Source organism: Rhipicephalus microplus, chromosome 5 (genome assembly GCF_043290135.1).
Source record: "Rhipicephalus microplus isolate Deutch F79 chromosome 5, USDA_Rmic, whole genome shotgun sequence".
Lineage (NCBI taxonomy): Eukaryota > Metazoa > Arthropoda > Arachnida > Ixodida > Ixodidae > Rhipicephalus > Rhipicephalus microplus.
This window is the reverse complement of record NC_134704.1, coordinates 8,167,366-8,189,299: the sequence shown is the minus strand read 5'-3', so window position 1 is coordinate 8,189,299 and position 21,934 is coordinate 8,167,366. Positions and strand designations below refer to the sequence as shown.

The 21,934-nt window shown below is 44.4% G+C and overlaps 1 protein-coding gene across 1 annotated transcript in view; it reads left to right on the top strand.

Annotated features, from left to right (window-relative positions):
* Positions 1 to 21,934, top strand: part of LOC119175053 (structural maintenance of chromosomes flexible hinge domain-containing protein 1) — a 274,681-nt gene that overhangs the window by 167,510 nt on the left and 85,237 nt on the right. The window contains exons 31-36 of the mRNA XM_037426232.2: positions 3,461 to 3,586; positions 10,833 to 10,915; positions 17,207 to 17,412; positions 20,609 to 20,721; positions 20,822 to 20,877; positions 20,956 to 21,040. Coding sequence (XP_037282129.2) covers positions 3,461 to 3,586; positions 10,833 to 10,915; positions 17,207 to 17,412; positions 20,609 to 20,721; positions 20,822 to 20,877; positions 20,956 to 21,040 — 669 coding nt within the window. The remainder of the gene's footprint in view (positions 1 to 3,460; positions 3,587 to 10,832; positions 10,916 to 17,206; positions 17,413 to 20,608; positions 20,722 to 20,821; positions 20,878 to 20,955; positions 21,041 to 21,934) is intronic.

Below are 21,934 nucleotides of genomic sequence, written 5' to 3'. Positions count from 1 at the left end.
CCTAATGTCCCCAGCACCCTTTCAGATTCATGTTATACTGCATTGCATAGCAGCGCGCTATTGTGGCAAAGCTAACTTACGAAGTCTGTGACTGCATGAGAGTGGCAGTGGCTTCTTTTTATTGAACTTCTCAGGGGTGGAACAGCTGTGTCATTTGTGCTATTGTGTTCCAAACTTGTTCACTTGTGCCATCCTGTGCCAAACCACCCCCCCCCCCCCTTGCGCCAAACTTGCTTATCGGCACTTAACTATGTCAAAGCACCCAAATTTAGTCGCAAGGAACGACGACTATCAAGTCCCATGCCCATAAACATGGCGAAAACATCGTGTTTTTGATTTCTTCGAAACTGTTTTATACCCCTCTCACATGAGTACTTAAAAGTTTTTGAGTGAGAAGACTTCTTCTGAAAAAGAGTTTCTCCTGCATGCACACGACAAATAGTGATCTTTTAGAAGTGGTCTTATTTGGATACAGCACTAGTAAATCTCTTTCAGAGTCGTGAAAGAGTAGCCATGAAACCATTGGGCACCAGTAATTATGAATCGATGGAAAAAATTGTCAAATGTCAGTTATGTCACCTAGGCTCATTATGCAAATTAATTTTGTATCTTGTAAAAGGCATAATAAGTCCTTTAAAGCTCATTTCTTTGAGTACTATTGTAAGCAGGTCGATGGGCTTGGGTATACACGGCGACAATTAGCGCATCTCACGCACGGTCGCAAGAAGCATGGCATTGTAACTTGTAGGGGCAATGCCAGTTACTGAATGCAAAAAACATTAGCTACAGTGATTAGAGAAGGACATGGAATCTTTTATATCGAAATACATGATTTTGTTTTCACTGGTTCTGTCTTTGAAAGCTAGCCGCTTGCTTTCAAAAGTGTGTACGGTAGAAAACACTAAAAAGAGATCGTTGGTGTTGTGTGCCTATGAGGCCTCTTCAGTAAAAGTCTTTCAACTTTGTATAAGACGCCTTATGCAGAAGAGTTTTTGAGTACTCGTGTGAAATGGGTAATAGTTTTGGTTTGTTAGGGTGTGGTCACGATTGCTGGCGCACATGCTAACTCGGCAGGCATGAGCGTGAATGGCTCATGTACTCTTCCCTGTGCTGCGCTCTTGACACGAAGAGACTGCTCAAAGAGCATCTCTCCCTGTTGTGGCCTTATTCTCATATACCACCGTTTTGAAGAGTTATGTGATATATTCTGAAAAGTTAGGTGGCCTTGCTTCGTATAGTATTGCAATTTATTGCTTTGGCTTTGCAGGGGAACTTTGATTTTTTTTTTGTTACGTACTGGCAGCATTCAGAAAGGGAAAAAAGGTGCCCAAGAGAAGTGGGGTAGGAATCCGATTCCTGGAAAAACCTAGCAAAAACAGGTGCACAAGACTGCTTGTCGAGTGCACGCACGTACTTTTACAGTCAAACCTCAATATATCGAACACGGATATATCGAATTATTGCCTATATCGAAACGGTTCCTATATCACGTGGGAAATCGCATGCATTATTGATTTTTTATTTCGAACAAAGTTTGGCATATAATGGATATATCGAACTCAGCCACCCCAAACCACCCGTGCTCCATTGACTCTCGAACTCTCGCAACTCTCAAAAGTAGCGGTAGAGCGGCGGGCGTTTACGAATGCTGCACACATCGATGGCGCCGAGAGCGCCACTTTAACGTAGCGGCGTATGCGCACCGCAGCCTTGCGGTAGAGGTTCTTAAATGTGAAAAGAGAAGAGAAAAGCGCAGAGCTGTTATCGTCTTTCGATACGAAGGCACCGACACGGCTTCGCACGGGGGAAGGGGAAGTGGGAGGTAAAGATTAAGGAGAAAAGTATAGGAGGGAAAGGACGCAGACGACTGTCTCGGAGGCGGTTTGCGCTGCCGCCGGGAAAGGGAAAGCAGTCAAGCAAGCCAGCATGGGCGCGCCATGTGCGCGCTTTACACCCGGACTCACGCCGCAGCCTTGCAGCTTGCAGTCGTTGCAGTCTCTATGGTGTCAACGGCACACTGCGCACTTGTTGCAAGCTCCTCCCCCGTAGCATCGGCAGGAATCGGTCGTTGTGCTCGCAGTGTTCGTGCGTTCGGAGTTAGGCCTGTCGCGCGCTGTGGTGCGCGACAGGCCTAACTCCAAAACGGCGGAGCTCACGGATGTGGAGATTGTCGCCGAAGCTACTGCTGAGCAGCCAAATGAAGACTCTGCCGAGGTGGATCCCGCAAGCGCTGATGGTGCCCCGCTCCCGACATCAGCTGAGGTCGTAGCTGCCTTGGCCCTTGTGCGCCGCCACTGCGGTGCGATTGAAGGCACCGGCCTATCACTTATGGACCGCCTGGACTATATTGAGGACGCAGTCGTCAAACACGCCATGGCCAACAAAAAGCAGGCTACTCTTTTTCAATGTTTTAAACCAAGACAATGAATACTATGTTTGAATCTTCAAGTGAGCATTTACTGCACCACACTTGAACGGTTCGTTGGTTGTTTTCAGCAAGCTGTTGACGCATTTTTTTTCGTGATTTTTTTATATCGAATTCTGGATATATTGAACTCTTTCGCGATCGCCGCGCCGTTCGATATATCGAGGTTCGACTGTATTTATTTCACTGCTGTGGTGCATTATGGAACGCTTATCGACTTGGCAATTGACACTTGTTGTGTGTGCAAGTCTAACAAATGTGCCGCAAAAATGTCACTTCAATTGCAAGGATGAAGCAACGAATGCAATAGCAACAAATTTTGGATACGATCTCACATACGCAAATACTTCTGTAGTGAGCAACACTTCGCACAAAGTCTCTTCGCTATGAGAGCGCAGCACACAGAATTGTATGCGCTGCGATGGTTGTTGAGCTAGCGTGACTGCTATTCGAAAAAAAGTTCACAGCCGCTGCTTGAGCAACACCCCTTTGCATCTTTTCATGCCCGTTTCAGCGCATTTTCGATGCCTCGTCCGGACGACGAGGATTGTCCGGATGAGGCGCTGTCTACACGGGCAAACTCCGCTACTGAAGTGGCGGCATTGTTCGGTATCATTCGCTTTTTATTGGCCACATGGAGGGAACTGGGCTGTTGCACCTGGACAGCCATGATAAGATTAAGATTAGCGTCTTCAACATTTCAAAAATGAAGAAGCAGGCCAAGAGAAGCAATTTTTTTTTTCACGCAAATAAATCATTCCGTGGCGGCGTGTGTGCGGAATTAGTTGTTATTCTGGAAGGCACCTATTGTAGGTGATGATCCACTACATCTAAGCTCTTGGGGCCTGTATTTTTTTATATCTTTATATTGAACTTTTCATATATCGAACTAATTTCGCGATCCTCTTTGAGTTCGATATATCCGTGTTCGTCTGTACATTTACTGGTAGTCAAAGTAGGTGTGAAGCTTTCAATGAGGCGAGGGAGTGTTTTAGTGGGTACATTCCAGTGGACCATGCACATGTGGCTTTGCAGCCTGTGACAGTGACATCGGAAGGAAAGATCCCCAAGCCCTTGGTGGTACAGCTTCAGGATGCCAGAGGCAATCCTTCCTTGGAGTCCAACATCAAGATCATCCTGGGCACCGACGAGGCTATCAAGGTACATTCAGAATGGACACTCCTCGTCGTATCTATCACTGGATGGAGGGAAGCCTCATTGTATTTGATGAACACTACTCAGAAGGAAGATTAGATGAGAGTCTCTTGTGCTTGTTTGTCTGTCCCCTTAGAATTTTTGGTGCATGCAGTTATTTAGAAGGTGGATTACCTTTCATGGCGCACCGTTACGTCAGTGAGAAAAGAAGCGCTGTTTACTATTTTGTGAATTGTTTAGCGAGGGGCATGGGATGAGGCCTCTACAGCTCAGCTCGGTCAAGATATGTTAAAAGTAAGTTTCAAACATTATGTTCAAAGCTGGTATGTATGAAAGGGACACTAGAGGCAAATAACAGTTCACGTCAGAGTGAAAGATCAATGTTTGAGAACGTCTAGAACTTTATTATCTACAGCAGTGCTCTACTTATTGAGAAATTAAGGTAAATATACAACACCTTGTGCCACGAGTGGGACATTTTGAAATGGTCCCAAGCAAGTCAATGGGCTCAACTACAATTAAATACTAGTAATCAGAGCAGTTGCAATAATAATAACCTTCTGGGCATGAAATAATATGCTGCTTGCCTGTTTGTTTGATTCATGGAAGAAGGAACCACTTGGCATTACTATGGGGAGTGGTGTGATTGGTTCAAAAGCTGCATTTTTGCCTGGTTAGGCTTGATAGGTCGTGCCATGTAGCGCATAGAGTTTTCTAAAAATTAACTAGAGGGGACGCTGGCACTGTGATTGTTCAGCCACCACGGGAATGACGGGTAGTACACAAGTTTGCGGACTCTTCGAGCTTGTAGGCTTCAAGCGCACTTGTGGATTTATGTTTATTGTTTGTTTCGAATGAAGAAAATTAAGCATTGTAAACTTCGTTAGCCAACTTGAATGGTGAGCCTAAAAGGTTAAGGTGGTGAAATGCAACTGCTTAACCTTTGCTGTTTGTCGTCTCGTGGCTAAGCGGCTCTGGGCGCTTAGCCACGAGGCGACAGCCACGAGACGACAACCAGCAAAGCCAGTGGAGCTGAAAGAACGAAGACTAGACCAACTTGTGTACTACCCATCATTCTCACGCTCCGTGTGCTGTGCATTGCAGCTCTTATAGACATTAGCACCAGAGTTCTCTGTACTCTTGTAAGTGGTGTAGGAAACTCTATGACTAGCAAACGGGGCCAGCACGAAATTCTTATTGCAGAAACATCTTGCATTGTACTTCTAGTGTGAATCTTGCAGTGACCTAATTACGAATATGTTGTCTTTTCAATCATCTTTTCCCTCAAAAACGCTAGACAAATGCAAACGTGTCTATCACTGGTTGCACAAAGCATCACAAGTTGTCTACACCATCATCCAGTAACCCTGCATTCCTGCAACCTTTTGCAAAAAAAAAAAGACGGTAGAAGGGAGAAGATGGAAGCTTGCGATGAAAAATCCATAAACAGTGGTTGTGTCAAGCTAACATTTTGACAAGCCAACTTGTCTTCGTCAAGGCTAGAACAGAATTGATTTCTTTAGCACTAGGGCGTCTATGTTTCATACTCTTTCCTCCATCCTTACAAAGGATGTGGAGGGGCCACTTTGGATATGCAGGTGTGAAGAGGCAGGTGGGGGGGGGGGGGGGCGAGGTGTTGTGACGAATTGTGGGAGTGAAGGAGCAAGTATTCACGAAAAAAAAGGGGGGGAAGTGGTGGGTAGGTGAAGATGTACAAGTGTCGCGGGGTCCTGGTTGAACCTCATGATGAAACAAGCGCAAAAAATACACACACTCAGAGAGGACACATACAAGCGCTTACTAGCAGACAGGAACTTAATCACAGGTCCCATTTTCTTTGCCGTGTGTGGTGTTACATTGCTAGACGAAAACACATTCACGCAATCAGTACTGCACCTCAGTTTTTTTTCGTCCTTCACACGGCTTGCCACGGACCTGGCCACTTCCACCTTCTCGGCACGGGAGAGAACTGGTTCCACACAGAACTTGGGTCCGTGTTGAAGAAGCCTTTTATGATGGTCGGGCAAAGCCAGATCTCCTAGGATCATGACCTTTCCTTCCGTACTTGTGCGTCTTTCCTTCTTGGGTAAACTTCTTCATGCATGGTTCCACAAAGCCTCTGTGGCACTTTCTGACAGCCGTAGCCACTCTCGGTAATATCGGTGTCCATTTCCACTCTGAGTGCGACAGGCCACTCGCAAGCAGTCTTTGAAGTACCTAACCTGATGGCTCCATTCCGAGGACAGTTTTTTGCATAAACGTCTGCTGTTTCCACGAGTAGGAGCCAGCAACCCGCACAAAAGTTGCACGTCCGGGGGGCACAGCGACGCTCTGTTATACCAAGAGGCAATGCGAATCTTGCAAACGTAGAGAGCGATTAATGAGGTGATGGTGGCAGGGTTAGAAAGGAAGGCGGTGTTAACACATGGAAAAGGGCCCTTTGTACTAGAAATTACATTAAGGATGACTGCCAGTTGGGCGTGTTGGTAATGGTTCATGATGTTGTATGTGTCCTTTCTGAGTGTGTGTATTTTTTGCGCTTGTCTCATCATGAACCATTACCAACACGCCCAACTGGCAGTCATCCTGGTCGAACCTGTTGTTTCTTCCAATCCTGCAAACTTTTCGCTAAACAAACTAAGAAATAAATTTGAAGAAATACTCTAGATACACAAAAGAAAGAACTTCGGAATGTCCTATAATTAAAATCTGACGTGCTCTGGGTACCCTACCTCCTTAACTATTACAGCAATGGGACAGCATTTTAGGAAGTGTGTCTTTGTTAATATTAGACATTTAAAAAAAAACATTGTGGTAATCAGCTTTCTGTAGTAGCCAACCAGCTTGATAGTGTCAATCTATCTTAAGAGGAGACTGAAGCGCTTACCCTATTTATATGATGTAGAGAAGATAAATTGCTGATAAAGATTAAGCACAACGATATTCATGCTGTAAACATAAACCGGAATAATTCAATGAATACGGCACCAAATTCTGCGACCCCAGTGTGACACTCAGAAGGCAAAAGCGAAGTTGTAGACATACCAAAAAGCTTAAGTCTAGTCGATTTAGATCTGCTCAAGCGCGGCCTTACCTGCTCAAGCGCGGCCTTACATTTTGCGCATGTCTAGCAACTGCTCCTTTTGCGTTGGCTAAAGCATTCTTTAGCTTCCATGTTGGTGAATGCACTATTTTGATGTCTGTTGGTTCTACATATCACACGATATATCTGACTTTTAATCTCCACAAAGGTCTAGCTGAGTTTTCAAGACGTTTGCTCATAAAGGAGTTCTTTTTTTGATAAGGCAGACACAGAAGATGTTAGTCATGACTACTTGCGACCACCGAGCACCTGGACACCAGATACACAGAACAAGAGCTACAAGAACAAGAGATACAATACCAAAAGCTAGATCAATACATACCGTATTTACTTGCATAATGAACCCACCTTAGGTTTTTTTCCCCAGAGAAGTTCATGCTCATTTGGGAGGAGGGTTCATTACGCGGGAGAAAGAAGTCACGGGAGTTATAACAGCGAATATTTTGCGTGACAGCTTTGGTTGTTTTGGCCCATGAAATGCGTGACACATATATTTTTTTTTGTAGGCCCAAAGCTCTTTTTGCTTGCTCTCGTAATGGAACCGCATGGATCGACGCCGCAGTATCGTCCAGCCGCTCAGTTCTCATGCTCCAGTCCACGCTGTTTGTAACCAGTCGTGTAGTTAGCGTACCGGCCAAATGCACCCTGCGCAGCAGGTGTCCCATAGAAGTTAATGACGACAAACCCGACAACAAAACGAAAACGACAGGCCTGCCCAGAATGCGCAGCACAGCATTGGATGACCCACTCGTTAAGTAATTCGCGTTGTATGGTGCCTGGCTCTTCTTCTTTTGATGTTGTAAAATGCTTTAGTACTCATATTCACGCGATTCCTTTTTCGATATCAAGCCTGCCTAAGGCCAGTTTAGAAATGAGTTCCAAGCATTGGCGTTGCTCAATGGTAGAATACTGGGTTAGCATGCAGCGGTCCCGGGATCGAATCTCATTGTGTCATTGGTGTTTTTTATTTAGTTTTTTTTCTTTTGATACTGGTTACGAACACCTGGGGTGGTGGCGGACAACTAAGGCGCTGTGGGTGACCTGCGTTCTGATCTCATAACAGCTTTTGCTGTAAAATGAAGCGTCGTAGGGCGGGGCACAAACATTGTGGTAGACAGTGCGGTTGCACGACGCACCGTCGGTGCGGTGGGTGAAGTTGCGGTTGCGCTTCGCATGGCCTTCACGATGGCAGGCACATGCAGTGTTTTTATGTCGCGCCTCGCCATATTGGAAACCATGTACTTTGTTTTTGTGCCGCTGGGCTTGTGTGGTGCTGTCAGCAAATAGGTTCTCCCCTGCATTCGACAGATGGCATTTTGTTGCGAAAGGCGCGACCTTCAAATTTCTAATGACGTCGTCCGCGCTCGCACTGCTCAGCATGGTTGCGAAACTGTTTTGACTTAAGGTGCGTTTCCAGTGTGATACACAGAACTTGTGCTGCAAAAATTCAGGTGTTGCCACTGCTGTGCACCACCGTGCAGGTAGTGCGGGTGGTGCGCCATCGCTTTTTGTTTTTTTTTTCTCTTTTATATAAAGGGCACTGGAGCATCACCTGTCGCCTGCTCTGCTCACTCGGAAGGCCTCGTTTCTCATGCACCCGCATTCAGCCGAAGAAATTCTCTTACCATCCACTGCGTGAATCTCCGCACTGCCGTCTGTTACTATCACACTATTACAATTGATGTTGGACACCGTATATTAACATAAACGATCAACGCCATGTTTAACCAAGCGCCAGCGAAATGTGTCGTCTGCTTCTGAGCTGCACCGTGACAGCACCTTTTATCGAGCAGGTTCAGGAATTCTCTGCCCTGCATTGGCACCACTCCTGCACTGTGCTGCAATCGAGCACACGAGAATCGAGGTCTGGTATCATGCACCATAAATCGGTGCAGAAGGTGCAGGTGATGCGAACACACTTTTTTATTGCATTGTAATTTTTTGATATTATATCTAAATTTAACATTGTATCGATCATCAACAGCACTGGCTATCGTACTGAAATAAAATTAACAGATGCGCATAAAGTTTTGCTTCCGTTTTTTCAAGGACCAAGATGGACGGTGGGTTCATTATGCGAGTGGGTTCTTTACGCAAGTAAATATGGTGAAAGTAGTTTCAAAAGAAATCCAGAGTACAACTAAACTAAAGTCTAAAGACTAAGAGTCGTAAACTAAAGAACCTAACTTATGCTGAACCGAACATTTTGAAACAACAGCTCAACATACAGGACATTGTTATAAAACCAGCATTAAAGGGTGGTAGTACAGTAATCTAGTCTACAGTAAAATATAAAAAGGCATACAACTCAGCAGTAATGGCCAGTATCGAAAATTAGCCTCAGACCCAACTGAAGAGTATGTTATAGCTTGCAACACATCATAAGTAATAGCATACAACACATTATAACAGAATTTTCTAGCCAGGGAATTTATCGTACCTTCCGAGCATTGGTTCCTACACATATAAAAATTCCTACACATATCAAACTATGAAAATTTCTAAATCATCATTTATCTAACATACCATCCAACCTGCTATTCTTTGTTCAGGATACACCTCGTTTTCTTCGAATGATAAATAACATCAATGAAACACCAATGCTTTCTGATGAGGCCATTCTGATAACATTAGACGTATGCTCTTTGTGAATGAATATACCTGTAACCGAAGGAATTGAAGCGGTGTCAAAGTCACTCACAGAAAGCAAGCAGACACATAATTCTAAAGTTTACCTTTCATTACTCGATTTAGTCCTGATGCCTAATTATTTTGAGTATGATTTGACCTACTACCTACAATGTTTTGGCATTAGTATGTGAACTCCTTTTGGGCCCCCATAGCACAACCCAACCAGCCACCAGCATTTATAACCCAATACAGGAATGTGCTCCCAAACATAAATAATATTTTTCGTAAGTGTTATGCAATATTGACAAGCAACGGGCGCCTCAGAAAAGTGTTTCCCAAAGTACCAAAGATCGTGTGTCGCCGCAATAAGATTTTTAAAAACATGTTAGAGCATGCAAAACTAAACTCTCATTCTACTGCCCAAGTAACGCCTTGCTCCCGTCCAAAATGCAAGACTTGCAAACACCTTCAAGATGACATGATAGTTGAAAACACGGGACTGATTATGTCCACCACATAAAATCGAATTGTACCAGCACCAGTGAAAACGTTATGTACATTGGCAAAACAGGACAGCCTGATAATGTTAGGTTAAATGGTCATTGCGTGGACACGGCAAAAAAATTACCGAAAGCAGTGGCACAGCATTTTATTGTAGCAGGACACAACTTCGACGATCTCAGACTCTACATTCTTGAGTCATACTTCCGGTCCGCAAGAGACAGAAAATATACAGAGCTCTAGCTTATTTACAAGTTCAATACACTCCAGCCAGTAGGTATAAACTTTTCTGAAAGGGCCCTTGAATTAATTCGGTGTGGAACATACACAAAGAAAACCACTGCCAGTTAAGCCCTCCGTCTAGGAATTTCAAACATGCCATTGTTAACTTCTCACAACTGGGGCACCATGCGGCATGTGTACATCTTCACCTACTTTCTTTTCTTTTTTTTTTTTTTCCCACGAAATACGTGCTTCATCACTCACATAATTCGTCCTAGTACCCCCCTCCCCTTGCCCTGCCTTTTCACACTCGCATATCCAACCTCCTTCGTTAGGATGGAGGAGAGGGTATGAAACATACTCGCTAGCGCTAAGGAAATTAGTTCTGCTCTATCCTTGAGGAAGACTAGTCTGCCTGTCAAAACACTAGCTCGACACAACCCCAGTTTACGAATTTCTTACTACAACCATTTGCGTATGTCGACAGTTGTGCCGTAAAGGCGAGCAACCTTGGGCAATGCAATTGCTACGTCAGGAGGCCTTTTAGGCATGTTATTTGAAGTGCACTAACGCCGTGTGGCCCACCAAAAGGTCATCTTGTTTTAAAGTAACATTTCCTTGGCACGAAAGTGGCATTACAAGGTTTCTTGATCGTTATTTTGGCCATCAATGTAGACTTATCATTCGCGGCGTCCCTTTAATGAGGCTTGGCTGTATGTGTGTCAGGGTAAATACCACTGGTTCATGCATGTATAAAGCCATCGCATAGAACTTTTTTCTTGCATTTTGTTGCAGGCGATACCTCCTCAGCAACCAGTGAAGACGGACTCCAAAGGAAAGGCTTCCTTCGGCATTCTCACGCTTGCCCTCAAGACTCCGTACGTATTACAAGTGAATACAGTATTTATTTGCATGGTGGCTACAGCTTTTTTCTCAACTTATAGACCCGAGCTTCAGGGTGCAGTAGTTATCGAGGATAAAATAAGCCTCTCAAGAAAAATCAAGCTGTTGCTGGTCAGAATGTTTATAATGCCTACCATGACCATAACCTATGAAACAGGCTCAACAAGGCATACCTTTCTATAAAAAGTGTAGTGCCTAGAATATAGGACTTTTCTTGTTGCTTTTAAAGGGTACAGATTTTTAAAATATATGACAGCCAAGCTCCTCTCATTTTCTCTTACGTACTCTACGTTAAGCAGAAATACTTTGCTGCAACTGTAATGACACTGGTTAGGCTTGTGCATATATCCTAACCAATATTACCATATTCGAGTTTGCTTCCATTTTAATTTACAATTTTGAAAATTTTGAAGTATTTGAAATGAACGACATAATGTTTATAATAGTCAGCATGTAACTTCCTGTAAAGGCGGTTTGGCTGCAGGGGAGGAGTGAAACTGTGAAGGAACTTACTCAGGAGTATACAGTTAAACCTGCTTATTAAGAACCTCCATATTATGAATTCCTCGATATAATGAAGTTTTCAATTCTCTACCATTACTTCATAGAAGCACATGTATTTGCGACATCTATGTAAGAAAGTATTTACAGGAGCTTTTAAGGACCCTAGATTGGGAAGAGTTAGGGATAAGAGTTGATGGAGAGTATCTTAGTTACCTGTGATTCGCTGATAAGATTGCCTTGATGAGTAACTAAGGGGTCTAATTGCAGCTCACGATTACAAAACTGGACACTGAAAGCATAAAAGGAGGTGTGAAAATGAATATGCACAAAACTAAAGTAATGTGCAACAATCTCGGCAGAAAACAGCACTTTGCGATAGGTGATGATGATATATGGGGTTTAACGTCCCAAAACCACTACATGATTATGAGAGACGCTGTAGTGGAGGACTCCGGAAATTTCTACCACCTGGGATTCTTTAACGTGCACCCAAATCTGAGCACACGGGCCTACAACATTTCCTCCTCCATCAAAAGTGCAGCCGCCGCAGCTGGGATTCGATCCCGCGACCTGTGGGCCAGCAGCTGAGTACCTTAGCCACTAGAGCACCGTGGCGGGGCACTTTCCGATAGATGGAGAGACACTGGAAGTTGTAAAGGAATCTCCTTAGGAGAGGTAGGAGCCGCAGAGCCGAACCATGAGAATGAATTAACTAGGAGAATAAGGATAGGGTGGATGACACTCAGTAAGCATTCTCATATCATGAAGGGTAACCTGTCACTAACATTCAAAAGCAAAGTATATAACAGCTGCATCTTTCCAGTACTTACCTACAGAGCAGAAACCTGGAGGCTTGCAAAAATGGTTCAGCTTAAATTGAAGATGTTGCTGCGAGAGATGGAAAGGAAAATGATAGGTGTAATCTAAAGAGACAAGAAGACAGCATAGTGGGTCAGGAAATAAGCCAGGGTTAAGGATATCATATTTGAAATCAAGAAGAAAAATTTCGTACATGGGTCCGGCACGTGGCACGTAGGCAGGATGATCGCTGATCATTAAGGGCAACTGACTGGATTCCCAGAGAAGGCAAACACACAAAGGGGAGACTGAGTTAGATGGGCCAATGAGATTAAAAAGTTTGTGGGTATAATGTGGCAATGGAAGCACAAGACTGGGTTGATTGCCGGATCATGGGAGAGGCCTTTGCCCTGCAGTGGACGTAGTCGGGCTGATGATGATGACGATGAAGTAACAAAGTAACAGCAGGAGACATCCTTGGTATAACAAATTTCCGGCCCGGAGAATCTAGGAATTTTGCCCCGGATTTCGTCATTTTGGCATGAGCATGCGTCGGCGGCGGGGCAAGGTTACCCTGCGTCCGACGAAGTCTGACGCGGCGGCGGCGGACTTTGCAGTCAGAGCGTGGCGCCGGCCACTCCCATTCGAGAGGGAGCACTCGTTGTTGTGCACGGGTGTGCGCTAGGTAGGCAGTTAGGCCTGTGCCCCATGAGCCAGCGTTTCCACCGTTCTTGCCGCCGCGGCGCATGCGCAGATATGCTCTCCCCATCCCTCCAAACTACACACACACAAAAGAAAATGGCAGCATATCCACGGAGTGAATGATGGAGAGTGGGGCGAAGCATTCGTCAGTTCATTCGTCCTTGCTTCCATCCGTTCATGCGTCCGTCTGTGTGACCGTCCATGCGTCCATCCTCCCGTCCGTGCGTGCATCTGTTCGTGCGTCCGTCCCTGCGTTCGTCCATGCATCCGCCCCTGCGTCCGTTCATGCGTCCATCCATGCATTCGTCTGTGTATCCGTTCATCCATCACTCCAAGTACCACCATCTCGCATCTTTTCATCATATATTCCCCATATAGAAGCACCGCCATCCAGCGGACATTGCAAGGACTAAACGAGAGGTGGCACACGCACACTTTCTTACGGCTTGCGCTTCGGGTCTACTTCCCACCTTTAACCACCTCGAGTTCATGGTATATACTAGTTCACTGTATTCATGGCACTGCGGCCCAACGCTCGCTAAACCTTTCTAAAACTAAGGAGGTTACACCCAGCGAGTATAACGTAGCAACCCTTTCTTGTCAGATAGTGCTCAATATACATGCCAATGGCAGCCAATGGGGATCGCAGCGTGCTCGTTAAATAAAAGCCGAATGCTCCTGTCTCTCATTCCTAAATCGCAGCCATTGGCATGTACATTGAGCACTATTTTTTATTGTTCAACAACGCACAGGAGAAATTTCTCACCGGCACCACCTTGGAGGTCAAAATGTTATCCGTTTTACATACTGAAACGGCTACGAGGGACAAATGGGTGCCGCTATAAGGAGCTTCGCCCTTAAAATACTACTTTGCTTCGGCAGTTTCATTGTTTTAGTTAGTGTCATATATATGGGGCCAGGCTGCACATGAAGGGTGCTTTACCGAATAGTTTTCAGCGGTATACGTGTCGTTCGCTCTTTGTTTTCCACGCTGTGCATGCATTTATTTATTTGTTTATTTACATTTCACCTACATCGCCGTACACATAATAATTTGACTACATAGTTTTTAATCGAAACAATAGATTCAACAAATAACTCAGCATCAAAATATTTTAAGAGAAGAAAAAAAAAAAACACTCAAGTATTGGTGAGTGAAAACAACGTCACAGTCATGCATTTGTAAACACCCACACGCTTCGAGACAGCAAACCATTCTTAGTGGCAGTGATATTGTAGGAGTTGTTACAAAGAAGAAAAAAAGGATTCATTATCAGTTTCATTGACGAGATCATCCGGTAGACGGTTCCATTCCTGTATTGTTTTTACGAAAAAAGAACTACCGAAAGAGTGGGTTTCGTATGGTATTCTAATATTTTTCGTGAATGGTCTTGACGATTAGAGACGTATCTTGGTTTGAACAGATAATCAAGAGGATTAATGGCATTTTCCTTATAATATATACAATGAAGAAATTTAAGCCTCAGTTTCTGCCTCCTTACCATTTCTCCCAGTGTCTCCCATTTCAATGCTCGTTTCATTTCTGTGATGCTTGCAAAGGAATTATAGTTGTTGCTAACAAATCTGGCTGCTTGGTTTTGAACTTTTTCCAATGCGTCAATCAAGTATTGCTGATGGAGATCCCAGATTACACAAGCATACTCTAGAATAGGTCTTACATACATGAGATAAAGGGTTTGTTTCACGGTCTGTGAAGCTTGCCTAAAATTTCTGCGTATGAGGTATAGCATCCGGCCTGCCTTGGCCACAGTTATGTCGATGTGTTTGTTCCACTTGAAGTTGTCGGAAAAATAGACGCCCAGATACTTGTAATAGGATTCATTGCTAATTAATGAATTATTTATTTCGTATGTTGTGTCTAGTTTACTAATCCGGTTGGTGAATGATACACAGCAACATTTATGGACGTTTAGACTCATTTTCCATTTTTGGCACCACGTTGATATTCGGTACAGATCATGCTGCAGAATTTCAGCATCTTTGTGTGATTTAATCACTCTAAACACTACACAATCATCTGCGTATAACTTAATCGGAGTAATCGGAGAGGTAATACCATCGACTATGCTATTAATATAAATCAGGAAAAGCAAAGGTCCTAATACGCTCCCCTGTGGTACACCGGACGTAACGGTTACCGCAGATGATTTTGATCCGTTAAGCACTACGTTCTGCTGTCGATCGTTTAGATAGTTCTTTACTCAATTGATAACTTTAAGGTTTATGTTTGCAGAGAGCATTGCAAATTCTAACAAATTGTGTGGGACGGTATCGAAGGCTTTCCGGAAGTCAAGGAACTCTGCATCTACTTGAGCGCCACTGCATGCATGCATGGTTTGTGTGCAATGTGTGGTCCCGGACGATGTTCAGCCTTGCTTTTAAATGCGGAGCATTTCTTAGTCGCTCGATGTCACGCATCGTGTGTTGCTGCGGTCCACATCTCCAGTCTGCATGCTCACATATCATGCTGCATGCTTGCATCTAATGCCAACTTTTTGCTCTCCCCCCCCATATCTCGCCTTGCATGGCTGACGCAGGCAGCGTCTGCTATTAAAGAGCGACTGCTCGAGATGGACAACCACTGGACACCCCGTACATGTAGGCACTGGATCGCACTTCAGTGTCCCACAACTCATTAAAGGCAACACTTCTCCTTCATTCCATAAATAAGAATAATAAAGATTAAGTAACAATTGAGCGTTCCCAAACCGTACCCAATTGCTTAACATTCGCGCGATATCCCCACCATTCTGCGACGCATTTACTTGAGTTCACTTTGTGTGAAGATGCAGGGGCAGCATTTTTCTCTCTCTCTTTCTTTTTTTTGTCACTACTGAGGAGATGTCGCATGAGGTGCTGATGGCAACCACGATGACAATGACGGATCTTTGAAGGTCGACTTGTCACGCACTTCCATCTTATGCCGTGCCGCGAGTTCATGGGATCGTGGCCTTCGCGATTAGTCGATCAGCTCTGGCAACAACACGATGGCACGTTGAATGCAATTCAATGAATGCGATAGCAACATATTGTAACAATATACAAAGTAAGGCTGTTGGCCAACTCTTCTGATTCGACAACAAGGAACTCCTACAAAACGTTAGTATAAGCAAATACGGCCGCTCCAATGAGAAGCACTCTTTTAGTACAAGCTCTTCGCATTGAAAGTGCACGGATGCTTGCCAAGATAGTATGCGCGCTAGCGATCGCGACTGCACCCTTAAAGTCAAAGTTCACTGTTGCTACTCAAAAGACCCCCCCCCCCCCCCCCCCGCGTGTTTTTTCATGCTCGTTCAAGGCGGCTTGTTTCTTCTCTGCATTCAACAGCAGTTCTAACACGCAGGGGGATGTTATCGTTGTATGTGCCCTCCAAGCGATAGGGATGGGCCAGCTCATTTGATCTCTGCTTAACAATAATGAATAAGTAAGAAAAAAGAAACAATTTTGCAGCACGGCTCTGTTCTAGCGGCATTGTTGTTAGTTGGCATCAAGGCAAGGTGCACAGAATACGCTAGTAGTAGTTAATATTTTTTGCTGAAAAGTATGTTTTAGAGGTGTACAGAATGGGTGGAGATGGAAATTAATAGTAAATACAGCAATCCAGGTTGGATCAGATCCAATACTATCCACGTCCTAAGCGGCCTGGGCTGTAGTCATTATAGTGAACTAGAGTGTACTCCAGTGGCGGAACCGGTTGGGCTTCTGCATCCTCCTTTTACACGAATACCGCCATGTGGTGCCACTTCTACGTTTACTAGTAGCTTTAGCACGTCAACTCTGCTCCATCAGACCGGGGCAGCCCGTGACAAAAAAGTGAAATTATAATCAAAGCGTGCCGCGGTCATATTCTTTTGGGAAAACCTGCAAGTCATCTCAGTTGTGTCAGCAGATCACTTTATTTTTGTGCTTAGTGTTTGGTGCCTATCCGTGTTTTCGAACTGTGCACAAGAAAATGGCGAAGTCAACCATTTCCTTTGGGATGCATAAAACTTGGCAGAAAAACAATGCGGCACTTCTTGCAGACAGGCTGTAGTGCACTTTTAAAGTTTAGGGAAGAAACAGGCAAGTACTACACATTGCATGCGAAGCATAAGCTGTCTACTAGTGTATATTTCAGAATTCTTGCTGATTTTGTTTACCACATTCTGCTTAGGTACACCTTGATTGTTATGATGTGTGTGCAGTCACTGCTGGCTCCTTTCCGAGTCACGTGAGCAGTAGCAGCTGTCTCTTCTGTGCAGAGTCGCTCCTAAGCCGTGCGAGTTCAACATCTGTTCCACCAACTGCCGAGGTCTCTTCACGCTTGGCACAAAGGCTACCATCGGCCGGACTATCATCAATGGCCCTGTGCTGAAACTGCACTTGACTTGTGACCCAGAAAAGCCAGTGGAGCTCAACGTGGACTACAAAGGGAAAAAGACCTACACTGTGGCTGATGAATTGCCAGGTACAGTGCAGTCCACTTATAACGATATCGAGAAAACCTAAAAATATGATCGTTATAACCGGTGATCGTTATATCTGGACTGCCGCCAAAAAATCGTCGCCGGACGTACCTTTCGTAGCTCCAGGCTTCATTTCGCTATTTTCACCAATTAATAAATATTGTAGATAGTAGGATGTCAAAAACAAGACTTTATTTCTTACTCCGAAGAACGCATCACGGGTTCGCTGAGGAAGAGAGACTGACCGACGGCGGGGTGGGAGCAGTGGGAGGAAGAAAGCACAGCCAGAGGTACACAGCCGGAATGCCAACGAGGCCCCGCCCCGATGCCGCCGCGCCGCTTTGCTTTTCGCTTTTTTTATTTTCTCTCTCTTTCCCGCTTTCGTTCGGCAAGCTACGAGTAGCTTGCCGGCTTGCCGTTGTAGAAGGCGGGGAGCCGCGGAGCGCGGCGCTTTGCTTTTCGCTTTTTTTTTTTAATTCTCTCAGCCTCTCCGCGGTCGACGCGCGGCGAGGCGCAAAACGTGACACAGCTGGCGCCATCTGTAGCGCGTCGCGCCAACTCCCGATGCTCTCCTCGGCTTTTTGAACGGCCGGGACGCGCTGCCGGTGCTGTGCTGCAGTGGCGGCAGGTACTCGCCTACGCTAACTTTTCGTCTTGTCTCGGCATAGTTCGTTTCAGAGGAACTTATCAATCTAAATGTTACGATTATTCTGAATGAAACATGCCGTCCACGGCAAACTTTTCATCGTTGTATCCGATATGCGGTGGATAACATATCGTTATATATGGTTTTTTTCCCCATAGCCCCAATGCATAAAATGAGACTGTTAAGTCGACCCATCGTTATAACCGATATATCGTTATATGTGGTATCGTTATAAGTGGACTGCACTGTATATTTGTTCTGGCAGTTATCTCTCAGAAGGGAAGGACAATGTTCTGTCACCTGTCATTCCATGTGTTCCCTGTACTCTCATCCTCTTCATTATTTAATCTAAAGAATTGCTGGACTGGAACGGATGAACACATGTGTAGGGCAGGCCCTCCCTCACTTATCCACTTTTTTTTTTTTTCTTGTTTCCATACCTATTCAGTTTTCTACCTTCAAATGCCACCAATTGGTGCAAGAATTCTGCTCGATACTGTTCGGTTGTAGTGGAAGAACAACAACGAACGCACTATGGCACTTGGGCTAAATGACGCTTGCTGTGTGCGCCACAACAGTGTGGCACCTAGGGATTGAATTGGCAATACCATTATGTGCATTTGTGATAGGGGTATGCAAGTATTCTAGTTTCAAATTTCAATTGGATGATTTGATTAGACCTGTCAATTCTCAATATTTGTGCTTATGAATAAATCACATTGCCAGTGTTGCAACTTGGTTAGGGTGGCTGTTTAGTTGCTTGACTTTGTTGTAAAGCTACAACTTTCTTTCCTTACTCATAAAGGCAGCCTTTTATTATGTGACCTCAGAAAATGTAAAGGGACCTCTCAAAAGTCTATCTTAGGACATTTTAAGGGTACCTCATGAAATCTGCCCTTATCTGAATTAGTGACTGTCATGGTAGCAAGGCTATGCAAATTTTTATTCTCAAGTCGTCTGGCCATGTGCATGTAATCTATTTCTGCTACAAAATGCTAATGTAACTGTTCACCAGCACTCCTATAAACGAGCACCAACGAACCTTGGTAAGGCAAGTTGCACTTTGTTGATTCTTGTTGGCTCAACTTTGTTTCACGCTGGCAGCCTTATGACAGGGCCATCACAATAACATGCATGTGGAATTCATGTTGTGCCATTTGTATGTGTTTGCTCGGACTTTGAGTGCATTTTCGGGTCGAATGTGCCACGTTCAGCGTGTCTTTCTTCCTCTATTAGGTTAGTGTCTTGTCCCGATCATGCGGGCAAGGCCATACTTGTTTTTCTGGAATTTCATAGAAGGGAGTTATCCAGCGGGAAGCGGGAGAAGTGTTGCAGACGCTAGTCAGAAATGTATTGGTAATGGCGACGTGATTCGCAATAGAAAGGCGAGAAAAGTAGAGGAAAACAAGCTAGGTTAGTGTCTTAGAGGGAAATGGGTGTCTCAAGGCTGAATTCCTGAAATGTCACTGTGTGGTTACAAGCTAGGTTAGTGTTTTAGAGGGAAATGGGTGTCTCAAGGTTCGAAGCCCGCAAGCATGAAGAGTAAGCAAATTTCTGTACTACCCATCGTTCCCACGGTCGCTGAACAGTTGCAGCGCCTCTCATTAAATTTAGGGAAGTCTATGAATGAAAGCACTGTATCATCAATCTGGCCTCCTTTGATCATGGTAGCTTGGTAGGCTACTCAACCATGTCGTCCGAGCCACCACTCCTACTGCACTCAGCAGCACATATACACACAATGCTCTCCTCATCACTGGGGCATTAGGATGTTGCCGCAACATTGTATGCATGAAGAAGGTCATCCAGACCTGATGCAGCTTCGCAGGCATCTCCTGGTATCGCGTCCTCCTTGCCTACTTCCTTCTCACGACGTTGTTGAATGAAGCCTGCCTGCCTGAAATAGCCTTGCACCGTGAGGGCGCACTCGACATGGAGAGCCATCTTCGATGAGCGCTGCAGCCAGATTCAATCACTATATTTGATATCATGGCACTGGAGCATGGTGATAAGTGGTTTATTTTATCATACAAAGCATACAAAAGTGGACTGTGTCATCGCTGGTCATCATCAATGGTATCGTTACTAGTGGGCTCGACTGTACTACATTTGCTACTTAAGGAAATGAGCATTTGTCCATACTTTATTGTTAATGAACACCATAATGTCAAGGCCATTATGTTAAAGATGACTATTTAATGATGCCATTGCCCTGTTTAGTGACCATACTTCTTTTTAAATTTGAAGGATTTGTGAAATGTTGAATGAAAAGAGACATTGGGTGGTGGGGGATACAGTTAAACCCCTTTATAAGAGGCATGCTCTGGACAGCAATTCTTGTCTCTTATATAAAATGTTTTTATAAGCACAGCACCACGCATGCATTTTCCTATCAACCCGTATTTTACTGTAGGCACATTGGTGTTTCTTATACTCAAATTCTCTTATATCAGTGTCTCTTATAAAGGGGTTCGACTGTATATATAGAGCTTCATTGGCCGAGTATGTAATGCACGTTTTTGTGCTCTACTTGCTTTTTTTTTTCTTCACAGAGACAACTGTGCACGTGGTCGCAGAAGATGGCAACGTCATGTGCTCTGTCCTGGGTAAACAATTGAGCATGAAGTTGACTCGTATAGACTGTGCCCCGAAGAATCACCAAAAGGTGCGTAACATTTCTTGAAAGATCTTCTAACTGTGTGGTAAGCGCACGATATTTGGATTATGAGAGATCACTAAACCCTTCATAATATTTTGCTCTCAAGGTATTCACAGTAGCTCCGGCTGAAAACACATCTTCCAACGGCTTTTACCACTTCAGGTATCTCATGTGCCTTTGCATAAGATTATTGTTCAATTTAGGCTGTACGATCACTGTTTTGTTTTTCTCCTGTTTCAGGAAAGTGAGGGTTCCAGAAAAGTCTGGAGAATATAACATGCAGTTCCACTTCAACAATGGCAAGCATGCAATCAGCAGTGCAATTGTGAGTCTGTGTGTTGTTGCTTTATTGTCAAAGGCACGCGATTTGCATTTTTCATCATAAGTCAGCTTACTGTGGTGGTTATATGACACACTGTATTTGCCTTTTTGGTCAGTTTCAACATTATAATAGCAGCAGCACGTGTTGCTACCAAGAAACTTCCGCTCACCTCATTTATTACACTCAGGCACCGAAGCAGAAATCTTACATCTTAAGTTGTGCTTGAGTAAAGGAAGACCCTTTTTCCACTTTCAGGTAAAAGAGAGGTGTTCAAAGTTAAGGACTAACTTTTATAGTGTTTTATCTAGCAAGAAAGTGCATTTTAATAATTTGACCAGACACAGGAAGAAAACTCTTGAAAATGAACTGGCTACTCTTTAGGGCTTCTGTTCCTCACCAATACTGGTAGGCTACGCCAGCACACAGAACCGGAAGCCATTCAGCGCCTGTTTTTGTAAACAGCGATAGGGTTTATACCTAGTGACATGCCTAAAGGTAGTGTCTGCCAAAACAACTGTGTGAAGTCATTGTTGTCAGAAGCCAAGGACTGGTCCCCACGCTCAATACTCTACACCAAGGGTCGGCAGCCTCTTGAGGTGGAAGGCAGTGTTGCATGAAGCCAACACAGTAGGGGCTCAAATCGGAAGCGGGGCGAGGTTGGGGCTTTGCATTCAAACGGAGTATAAATCACGTTTATTTTCAGTATGCATATCCTAAAGTTTCAGTTTCCTTACATCGGTTACAGGCAGAATAGGATACAGCTCTTTGAATTCGACTTGTTGCTGAACATTCTTAGCCAACGTGCAAATATCCACATTAAGGTTGCTTACTGAGAGATGCTAAAAGTCTTGGAGGAATTCATCAGTTTGTTAGGGTGGTGGGGTGTTTTGTATGCTT